The sequence below is a fragment of the Microchirus variegatus genome, assembly GCF_963457635.1.
Source record: "Microchirus variegatus genome assembly, chromosome: 15".
In the NCBI taxonomy this organism is placed as follows: domain Eukaryota; kingdom Metazoa; phylum Chordata; class Actinopteri; order Pleuronectiformes; family Soleidae; genus Microchirus; species Microchirus variegatus.
The window spans coordinates 22,937,523-22,949,219 of NC_139816.1; the positions used below are offsets into that span (position 1 = coordinate 22,937,523).

The 11,697-nt window shown below is 45.2% G+C and overlaps 1 protein-coding gene across 1 annotated transcript in view; it reads right to left on the bottom strand.

Annotated features, from left to right (window-relative positions):
- Positions 1–2,233: 2,233 nt before the first annotated feature.
- The window catches only part of rreb1a (ras responsive element binding protein 1a), a gene marked incomplete at its 5' end in the record, with an annotated part of 43,593 nt that continues 34,129 nt past the window's right edge, over positions 2,234–11,697 (bottom strand). Inside the window, 8 exons of the mRNA XM_083901938.1 lie at positions 2,234–2,913; positions 4,780–4,941; positions 5,070–5,261; positions 5,349–5,533; positions 5,631–7,344; positions 7,435–7,894; positions 8,358–8,627; positions 8,732–8,921. Coding sequence (XP_083758064.1) covers positions 2,384–2,913; positions 4,780–4,941; positions 5,070–5,261; positions 5,349–5,533; positions 5,631–7,344; positions 7,435–7,894; positions 8,358–8,627; positions 8,732–8,921 — 3,703 coding nt within the window. The 3' untranslated portion in view covers positions 2,234–2,383. The remainder of the gene's footprint in view (positions 2,914–4,779; positions 4,942–5,069; positions 5,262–5,348; positions 5,534–5,630; positions 7,345–7,434; positions 7,895–8,357; positions 8,628–8,731; positions 8,922–11,697) is intronic.

Consider the following 11,697-nt stretch of genomic DNA (forward strand, 5'->3'; position numbering starts at 1 on the left):
GGATTCTGTTGTTTCCACAAAGATTAATCATTAGCTTGTTAGCTACAGTGGTTCACTGTTGCGAAACAAATTTCATTTGAAAAAGTGCAAACATTTAGTTTTACGATATTACGTAGCGAAGGCACGTCTTATACAGAAACCAATACATTTATCCTGAGAAGATGTGAAGGGAAAAACGCGCTGATGCTAAAAAATGTTCACGTCTCGGGAACTAAATTTGTTAAACTGAAGAAAAGTCTCTTACGATGTTTGACTGTCACACTATTGTAGACGTCATAGTCGTAACTGTGGAAGTTTGTGCTAGTTCAAAGCAACATCGCAGGTCCTTTCTCTCTCTCGAACAACTACAGTTCGTAATGAGCGGCTGAGGTTCACATCGTTTTTGCTTGAGGTTTTTTAATTGATATAAAAATGAAAAAGAAAAAAAATGCGACACGTACACATGATGTGCAGTTAGCGTGAAGCAGTGGGAGGAGTTAGCCCTTTGTTTGATTGAGGAGCACGCGATCGTGTCACCGTCATCCATTCATCATTCATTCTTTCTTCCGTTCACCTCGTCTTCTACCTCTTCTGAGAAATTACACCCATACTGTACACGCGTTAAATTTTCAATTTTCAATACGTTTAATTTAATTTTCAAAATTTTCACCTGATTGTCTTTAATGTCAAAGTTCGTAACACTGACATTTGATGGTTTTTTTGTCTTTAAATTTGGACGAACACTAACTGTCAAGGAAAAAACCTCGGGCTAAACGAGGTCAAACTGTGCTACAGGGCTAACTCAAGTAAATATGCTAATACTGTAAAGAGTTAAGCTAGTCCAGCTGTTAGCCGTGATTAAAGCATTAGCTTGAAAAACCTGTCCAGATAGACCTTTTTTTTAACTCAGTCTAATAGTTAGTACAAGCTAACATCCAGCTGGTTAATTAAGCTAATCTAGCTGAGCTGGTGTTGAGCTAACAAGGGTTCGCTAACTGTATTTAAGGAAGAAAGCAGCTAAATTAGCCCTGGTTAGCATGTTTGACCCTGTGGCCAATGTCGACTTAGCCCATCCTAAGTTTGATTACAACGGCTAGCTAGCTAGCTACTGTAACCCTGTTATTGGAGAGTAGTGATGCGATGGATTAGCCATAGCTTTTTTTTACGTTAGCATATTAGCCATGGCTACATCTGTTAAAACAATTGTGCAAGTAAATCCAGTAACACACTTAGCCGTTAGCTAGCCGAGCCTGGGGCCACAGCTAGCCTTGACTTAGCCTACAGAGAGCGCAACAGGCTAGCAAAGAATTAGCCCCGCTAGCTTGATGAGGAAGACACAAGATTTAAAGGGGCTGCTACTTCGCCGCGCGTCCATTCCTTTAATGTTCGCAGTTAAAAAAAAGCGGAGATTGAGGTAAACTGAACCCGCGTCAGGGTTAGCGACAAGAAAACATTAGCTTGTCAGAGGCTGAATGTGAATACTAGGGGTGAGACACAGGTGGGAGTTGCACACTTTCACTCGCGTACAAACAAAAACAAATATGTGAATTGTTCAGTTATAAAAACAAAAGAATTACCCATCCCGACACCAGATATCGCGATACTCGCAAAAACAAGCAGAAAAAACACAACCTAAAATACTCGTTCACACGTTCATCTCTGTACACACATGGAATCAAGTGAGACATTAAAACACTCATCGGCGTATCAACGATCAATCGTGTGATTGGTTTAGAAAAATGTTGCAGAAACACTAAAGTGAACACGGCGAAGCCACGCCCACTTCACAGTCAAAAGTTCCCGTGTGTCCCGTCTGAGTCAATTTGCGAACGTGAAACCGAAGCGTTTTTTTTTTTTCCAGTTACAAAACTTTTCCTCAGCTTCATGCTGAGAGATGACCGCCTGCTGGACATTCCAGGCTACTGCAGCTGGTAAAATGAAGGAGTGGCCACGGGGTCGAAGGTCGTGGTTTAAAGGTCGCTTCTTGTTTTTAAATGTTTTTAGCGTCTGTGATGTGTCGCTGTCGTCCAGCTGTGATTTAAATACAAACGTCTCTGTGTCTTCAAAAAAATCTACAACAATAATAATAATAATAAATCGTCATTTTATTCTTTTTTTATTGCTGAAATATAGATTTCCCCGCACAAAAATAGTAATAATGCAAATCATTGTCATCGTAAAAAGCTATAAAAATGAGATCCATCCTCCGAATAATGCAGATAAAGATATAGCAAAAAAAAAAAAACATCGGAAAAGTCGGACTAGTAGTTTAAGGCACTTCAAGAAAACGAGGTTTTCGTCTTTCTGTCACAAAAAGAAGAAAAAATCTGGGCTGGTTTTTTTTGCATCGTCATCATCACCAGTGATGACAGCATTTTTCCATTGTATGGCACTGTGGTGATTCTCAGTCTACGCCCACAAGAGGGTGCTCTCCGTTGGGGAGGATGTGCTCTGACGTTGGCTTGGCGTGGATCTCCAGCAGCTCCTGGATGAAGCCGTCAGCAGGGGGCGCTGTGGTGGTGGAGGAGGGGGCGGGGTCTTTGGAATCGTCATAATTAGTAGTTGTCTTTGTGTCAGTAGCTTTGTCTGCAGATGTTTGAAGTTCGAGTTTCTCTGCCGACTGCGAGTTGTCTGAGGAGGCGGGGTTTGGCTGCTGTGACTCCGCCTCTGCTGCATTGTCCTCTCTCTCACCGCTGTCGCCCCCCTCCTCCCCGGCGTCCTCGTCCTCCAGCTCCTTGACTCCGCTGCCACACTCGCTCTCGTTCTCCGACGGTGGACAGGTGGAGGGCGGCGTCTGTGTGCACGAGTCTCCGTCCTCGCTGGCTGCGTCGTCGCCGCCGCCACGCGGCTTCCGGTGAACACGCTGATGGCGAACCAGGCTGTGCTTCAGCGTGAAGGTCCGTTCGCACGTCTGACACTGGTACGGACGCTCGCCTGCAGACAGAGGGCGCCAGAGATATTTCAAAATAAAGGCTGTATTGGTACTGGTGTCTGTGTGTGTGTATGTGTGTGTTGGTACTGGTGTCTGTGTGTGTGTGTGTGTGTGTCTGTGTTGGTACTGGTGTCTGTGTGTGTGTGTGTGTGTGTGTGTGTGTTGGTACTGGTGTCTGTGTGTGTGTTTGTGTGTGTGTGTTGGTACTGGTGTCTGTGTGTGTCTGTGTGTGTGTTGGTACTGGTGTCCGTGTGTGTGTGTGTGTTGGTACTGGTGTCTGTGTGTGTGTGTGTGTTGGTATTGGTGTCTGTGTCTGTGTTGGTACTAGTACCTGTGTGGGACCGGGTGTGTCGGGTCAGGTCCTGCAGGGACCAGAATCGTTTGTTGCAGATGCCACAGATCTTCTTCCTCTTATCCACTCGTCCTCCTTTCTTCTCTCCCTCCTCCACACTCTTTGGTTCTGTCGCCTCTTCTTCATCGCTTCTCTCCTCCTCCTCCTTGTCCTTCTCCTCCTCCTCCTCCTCCTCCTCCTCCTCCGACTCGCCGCTCTCCCCCGCCTCACTCTCTTCTCCCTTCACTCCTTCCTCCTCCACTTCCACCTCCGTCTCCTTCTGCTCCTCCTCTTTCTGCTCCTCCTTCACCTCCTCTGTTGGTTTGGAGTCGTTGTTCTCCGTCACCTCCTCTCTTGCTGACGGGGTCTCCTCCGCTGGTGCTGGGGTTGTCGGCGTCTCCTCGGAGAGGTGCGCCCTCTCGTGGCGAGCGAGGGTGGTGGCATAACGGAAGCTCTTGTTACAGACTCGACACACGTGTTTGTAGTCGGGCTGCTGCTTCACTGCAGGACTGACAGAGGAGGAGGCGGAGCCAACACTCTGCTCTTCCTTCTCTGGACTCTCTGTCAGTACTGCAGGAGCAGAGGAGGAGGATGAGGAGGAGGGAACAGAGCTTTGTTCTTCGTGGGCGGAGCCTGATGTTGTAGAGAGTTTGAAGTCAATGAGTTTTTTACCAAAGTTCAGGTCCAGACTTTTGTTACTGTGACAGTCGTCGTCATCTGTGACATCCACCTGAAAACACATCAATTCATGATTCAGCAATACTATCAAGTCAATACATGACTCAGCAAGACTATCAACAATACATTTATGACCTGCAGTAATAACAGTCGATATTAAACCTACACATGATTCATCAGTAACTGTTTTTCACTTGTTACCTTGCTGCTGCTGTTACTCGGTGGAAGCCGTTTCCTCTGTGCTCTGGTCTCTGGCGCCCCCTGCTGCTCCGGCTGCCCTGATGTTTGCGTCTCCGGTTGCTCGGCAACATCGTGAGCAGGACTGCATCCTGAGCACCAAACAATTGCGACAACACAGATCAATACAGAGGCAACTTCCTATGATTACTCAACATTTACGGACAAAAAATATTTTCTCTGAAGTGACAGCAGATTAAAAGTTTCTGTTTCTATCGACTTACCATGACTTTCATTGGGGGTGGGGCTTGTTGGTGCTGACTCAGCCTCTTGCTCAGTGGCGGAGCACTCTGCCATGGGGGCGGGGTCTGAGTCTGAGGAGGGTGCAGTGCTGCTGAAGTCTCGCGCTTCCATTGCAACCTGTTCCGTCTCCGACTGACTCTCTGTGGGACACAATCCATACCGATCAATGCGATCAATAACAATAATGTATTGATCAGAACATGGATGAGTGGAGGTGCCGACGCCACTTGTTATCTCGTAAAATCCGAGTCATATTTGAAGTCCGATCAGGAGAAGTGAATCATGGGAACGCAAAGACGTAAATTTGTATATTTGAACTCAAGCGAAAAATTTGACGCAAAAGCCGATCAGCGCTGAAATTTGCTCCGCGTTTTCTGACCTGCACTCTCAGGTGAGCCTTCTTCTCCGTCCTTCTTCGCGAGGGCGCCGTTGCGTCTCAGAATCCTGTGCGTCACGCCGTGCTTCCTCAATAGGTGGCGCTCACAGTTGGATTTGGTGGAGAAGAAGGCGTCACATTTGGGACAGGGAAAAGGTTTCTGACCTGAAGAAAGACAGACGGAGGAGGGTTTGGGTGAGCTCCAGAAAATGGCTTTAGGTCCAGGAAATGTTTGATTTGTTCGTGTGTGTGTGTGAATGAATTTGACGATAAAGGTTTACTGAGTGTGTTACCAGTGTGTGTTAGCATGTGTCTCTGCAGGGAACTGGCCCAGGGAAACACTCGCGGGCAGAAGGGACAGGTCATCTTCTGGACAGAGTTGGAGTAAGCGTTTTTCTTCCCTTTGGATTGGGAAACTGCCGCCGGCTTCACCTCCTCCTTCACTCTTCCCTCCTTCTCCTCACCTCCTCCAGTTCTGTCGTCATCTGGTTTGAAAGAGGCCTCAGTTTATCGTCCGTCAAGAACTTTCATACGTCAGTTTAACACAGTGTGACATCCGTCCCTCGTCTTACCTCTCTTCCCACCCAGATCTACAGCGCCGGTCTGGAGGTAGGTGCTGAACTTGTTGGTGTCGGTGGTGGCGAGCATCTTTTCCACACTGGCAAACTCTCCGCTGGACTCCAGGTCAATGCTGCTTCCACTCGCAGCCGCCTTCTCCCTCATCGCCAGGGCAGCCAGTTTCTTCCTGGGCCGTTTCCTGCGGAACCAAAAATCACCATGAAGTGGGGATTTAAAGACAAAGATTTTCTTTGAGTGAAAGACACAGGAACATCGTCAAAAAAACCCCCACATACCTGGACAATCCCTCAGATGTGTCATCGCTCGGTATGTCCAGACTGGCAGAGGGTCCTGAGGAGTCTGCAGCAGAATCAGACTGAGGGGAAGCAACAACTAACTGGGGTTTACAGTCCAGGGCAGTGGCCTCTCTCTTCAGCAGATCTTGAGCTCCTGAGACAGAGTGGATAATCTGAGCGATGGAGGCCAGAGGAGGGAGGTCTTTCAGGGCAGGGGACGGTGAAGAGGTGGAAGAGGAGGCCGGTTTGGGCAGAAGTGGTTTGAGGCGCTGAGCTCGAGCAATGTTGGGGAGGGAGGCAGGTGAAGGGTTAGATCCTGGTGGGAGCTGGTAACACCCGAGCTGAGGGTGAGGGTGTAGAGCGCTCCCTGTCTTCTCATCCTTGGTCGGAGTGAGAGCGTGCTGCTGCTGCTCGACGATGCTGCCACCGCTTTGCTCCATCTTGATTTCCCTCTTTTCTTCATTTGCAGACTCTCTTCGCAGCCTCTTGGTGGGGATGGACAGATCGATGGGCTGGTCCAGGGTGGCGCTGTCGAAGGTGGGGGAGATGCTCTCCAGTTTAACTCCTGAAGAAACCACCTGGCTCACAGCTCCACGGCCTTTAGCAGAGAAATCCAGTGGTTGGTCCAGTTCTGTAGGATAAACCACACTAGCCAGTTCCTCCACCTTCACGGCTTGCAGTGTCTGGATCGGAGAAGGACTGATCCCGTTCAGTGCCATCGGATTCAACAGAGCAGCTTTGGTAGCAGCAACAGTGGCGGCGGGTATGGTGGCCGGCTGAAGCGTGGCGATATGTTCCTCAATCTCCCTCTCCTGCACCTCAGGGTGCTGCTTCAGGAGGTGGTGGATGCAGTTGCGTTTAGCCAGGAAGGCTGCTCCACAGCGCCGGCACTCAAATGGCTTCCTCTGGCAGCCGTTATGTGTGCGCAGATGGATCTGCAGTGCACGGTAGGTCTTCAGGTCCTCACCACAAAACTTGCATGTTGTCTCGGCCCCTGTGCATCCCGTCTCAGTGTCCTGGGTGGGTGTGGTGATTGGTGCTGCAATGTTTGTCGCAGTGGAAGAGGTGACGTACTTAATGTTCTTTTCAATGTCCTTCCTCGAGGTCTTAGCATGCTTCTTCCTGAGGTGGCGCTCACAGTTGGCCTTGACAGTGAAAGGATAATGGCAGACCCGGCAGACGTATGGCCGCTCGCCGCTGTGCGTCCGCAAGTGTCTGATTAGAGTAGCTTTGTCTGGTGCCACGTAATCACAGATGTTGCACTGGTGCGGGACAATGCCGAGGTGGAAGCGCATGTGAGCCTGCAGGACGCCAGAGAAGGAAAACACCTGGTCGCAGAAGCGGCACGGGTACGAGCCTTTAGCTGAACCTGCGTTTGTGTTGCTCCCCCCTTTGGTTCCTGGTTTTCTACCACTAAGCCCCGCCTCCTCTTGTACAGCTGTGGAGGCAGCTGGTGGCGAATCAGACATGGGTGTGTGAGCGTCGCCTATGCACTCTGCATCTATCTGCCCTCCGGTGTCAGCTGAGGACGAGGATGAGGGAGGTGTTTTGAAGAGTGTAGGGGTGGGTGGGGGCAGGCTGGGGCTGATGCAGCCCAGTGAAGCCTGCTGGGAGCTCTGGAGTGGGGGGGGAGTCGTCGCTGTGAGGCTGGTGCGAGGTGTGATGGGAGGTTTGGGCTTCAGAGGAGGCATTGCCTTTTGTGCCTGGACTTGACCTGGATAGAGAAGAAACAGTCAAAGACACCTAAAGAGGACCTAAAGCTTAAATCTGAATGAAGGGAATTTAAATAGTCTTCAAAACCCACCTTGACCTCCAGGGATTCCAGGAGCTTTGGCCAGAGACGGTGGGGTCAGTCCCATCTGATTTGGCGCTGTAGTCGCCACCTTGAGGATCTGCTGGATGTCAGCCAGCTCCATGATACCTGCTCCACCTGCCTCACTGGGTTTGGCACCCGAAGACGCAGAGCTGGCCGTTGCGGCTCCGCCATCTGGATGCAGGAGGAAGCCGGTCTGAAAGGGTTGCATGGACAGCAGGCTCAGCGTGTCTTTCTGGGTCAGGCCCTGCATGGCCGAAGCCTCCAGCAGTGGAATGCTGAGAGCTGCCAGACCGCCGACGCCCAGGCCCAGGGTCAGGCCGAGGCCTCCGGACAGGTAGGAGGAGGCCGGCTCCAGAGGAAGGCTGGAACATGGCGGCTCTACGTGGATCACCTTGATGCTGTCCAGATGAGCCTGATGGATCTCATCGTCCGTGGGACCAGACTTTACCTGAAACACAACAGAGGAGGAATTTTCCAGGGTAGAACTGATTGTCAGAGATAATTCTGTTTCCTTCTGAATTAAATCTGTGACAACTTTGTGTACTGGAGCCGATGATGACGATGTTCATGATGGATACTTACTGCATCTTGGCCACACAATGTGCCGTTTTTCTACATCCTTCATATACAGATGAAGCGCTACACTTTCTGTTTAAGACTACAAATATTAGTTCCTAAAACAGAATTTTCAAAGACAAAACTTGTTTATTTTGCAGAGTTTTATACAGTCGCACGCCAACATGCGTACGTGTAAATGTTAAGAAAACATATCAAATCCAGTGTTTCCTTTAGTTTCTGTCTTTATTTTACTTTGTTGTTTCCCTGTTTAGTCGTAAAGTACTTTAAGTGTTGAATATTAACATGTATAATTTCTGTGATTTCAAAATGTACAAATTATTTCTGAAGCTTACCGTAGAAATGTGCTGAAGACCGAGAGCTTTCAGGAAGCCGGCCTGTTCCGAGGGCTGGACTCCTTTCTCTCCGAGCCGACCATCGTCCTCAGCTGCGTTTTCTATAGCTCCGTCCTCTCCTGCATCTTCCATGTCTTCCTCCGTGTGGACGTGCAAGGTGGTTTTGTGGAGGTCGAGGGCAGAGCGAAGGGGAAACGCCTTGTCGCAGCTGTCACAGACGAAGCGGTGGAACTTACTGATACATCGTCGGAGGTTCGTCTCACACCAGACCTAGATCGTGACAGACAAACAGGAAACCAAAGTTGGTAAAACACTGACCCAGATTGTGTGACCGACCTGTGCGAGCGGCGATGTCACAGTTTTTTTTTTTTTACCTGTGCGATGTGAGCAAACTTCTTGCAGGAGAAGTCAATGAAGGCCATGTCGTTGAAGCCGGCGGGGATGGAGGGGTTGTTTTGGATGAAGGGGCGGCCGCTCGGGTCCTGTGGGAGGAGCTTATGAACCGCCGCGTTATGACGCAGCAAACCACGGTGAGTCCGAAAAGAAAGGCAGCAGAAATCACACCTGGAAACAAACAAACGAGGAAACGAGTTAATTTACAACACAATCAACAAAACACTGGAAAACTGTTTCCATAAATTAATCAAAGTACTACAGTATTTTATATATATATATATATATATATATATATATATATATATATATATATATATATATTATTCATTATATATTTCATTTGTTAATTATTTTCTTGATTTATGGATTAGTTGTTCAGTTCACAAAATGTCAGTGTTTCTCATTTTCCTATTTAAATCATTTCTTTGTTATTTGGAGTAAAGAAACCAGAAAATATTCACATTTATGACACTGAAAAATCACAGAAACTTAAGTTTTGATTATACAATTGAATGGATTGTCACATAGTTGAAAGAACAGCTTTATTTGGGTTCATGTAAATAAACTAGCCTACGCTGTCGAGGGCCGACAGCAAGGGGTATATCCGCGAACTTGTCCAATCCTCAAATTTCCAATATACCCAAAGTATACGCACTCGCACCTGCCACTAACTGTTTTAATTAATTATTAATAAATTCAACAAAATAACTGTTAAATATTATGATATAATGCTGACTACACTTTATACATGTTCAAAGTATCCATATAAACTCGATATTGAACACAGAATACCTGAACTCATACATTTCTCTCTAGTTTTTAATAAAACTAGTTAACCTATTATACCTTGTTAAATATTATGAATATTAAAATGCTTACCACACCTGCCATATCTTCAAAGTGTCCAAATGTCATGAAAAAGCATATACTATGTTTATTAAATTTCATGAAAAAGCATACAATATGTTCAAACTTTCCATTCAATGCATTAATAAAGAAATGGAGGCTTAACTATTTTTTATATGATCATTAATACATTTATATTATAATGTAATAAATATTATGAATAAGTGCTAAATAAACCCATGATATCCTCAATGTGTCCAAATGAGCTCAATAATAAAGAAAAAATGCCTTTACTATTTTTTCTGTGTTCACTAATAAGTTTACCAGTTAACTTATTATGTAACTATTACCAATCATAGCCAAAGCAATAATGATTGTACTTGTAGATAGTTGTTACATGAATCATTGTACAACATTTAAAGGCAATATCTCCATCAGTCTGGAAGATAAAGCCAAAAATGTGTTTTTATAATAAATAATAATTAATAATAAATTCATTAATTTGCTAATTAATAATGAAGCTACAAAGATAGGGATAATTCTCAGGTGGTATGTGATGCCCATGCAAAATTTGAAGCCAAAAGCTGCAGTACTTTGGAAGATACAGGCGAAAATATGGTTTTTATATAATTAATTAATTAATTAATTAATTAATTAATTAATTAATTAATTAACTAATTAATTAATTAATAATAATGGTAGACAGCTCAAAATCAATAGGGATCATCTACAGGGAGTATGTGACCCATAAAAAAAATAAGAAAATTTAATCTCAAACGCCCTTCCAGTTATCACGTTAACGGCTAAAATCTGCGGACGCGCGAGACCGATTCCATAATATCCGCGCGCGTTTCTCGCGGATATAATTAGACTTAGTGTTTAAAATAATACCATACCATACCATTAATTTCCATACCAAAACATCTGCATTACTTTTTAAATTAGTGAGTAAAAAAATCTAAGGATTTTCATGGAGTTAGGGCTAAAGGATTTGGGCCAATATTGTGATTTGACTTATTAGAACTAAAAATTGGGATTTTAAGATAATTGAGCTGGTTTATACGGGTAATAATAACGCTCTCTTATTTATTAACATTGCCATTTAATACCTGCTCTTCGTGTTTTACTTTATAGATTTTATTTCTGCTACTTTATAGTACATTATTATGAAAGTATGAATATTTTATGGAAATAATTTTTTCTGCAGCCTGATTCAGTTTATCAAAGTGGCCACCGGGTGGAGACATTCCACGTGTGTGTCTGCATAGAATGTGGGACTACATCAATGTCAGACTGAAAAAAAACTCACTTTAAGACACTTGTTGAAAACAAACATTGGTTGTCGCGGTCCTCACAAGTACACAAATACAAACACATGTTCATATCTTTAAACACGCACACTTATATCCATATGTATGTGTTTTGTCATAAACACTGACCTTGTCAGGACATGTAGTCCTCATGGAGACCAAAACCTGGTCCTAAAGAGGCAGAACCTGATTTCTGAGTATCTAGTTAAACTCAGGTTAAGGTTAGTGACGACTGTGTTTAGTTTAGAACTCTAGAATTCAGTCCTGAGAAGAATAGCTGCACAAACGTGTGTGTGTGTGTGTGTGTGTGTGTGTATACCATGTGTGCAGCAGCAGCATTTGTTGAGCCCCCCTCCACTCATTAATAAATTACTCTTTTGTTTAAAATGTAAAATTCATATTATTGTTTTTCTTTGATGTAAAAGTCTGCAATTGTTTATCTTTAGTTTTTATTCAAATGTGAAAAAAGAAAAATGTGGTTTTATATCAAAACATGAGATTTTTAATTTAAAGGTTTGTGTTGATCAATCAGCTTTATCATTTATTGATCACAAACATCTGTACACTTGTGTCATGTGATGTGAGACGATCACTTTCACTTAACTCTTTGTTTTGAGTGGAGCTTCGGTGTGGCTCCTCCCACTTCCCTCTCTCATCCTCTTACAGGACGATTACTGAGGATTTACAGATAACGAGCTCAGCGCCACCTGCTGCCCTCTCCTCAACTCCATCCTTCTTTCTTTTTCTTCTGCTGTCTTTTTCTCTCCATCCTCTCTCATTCCCGTCTT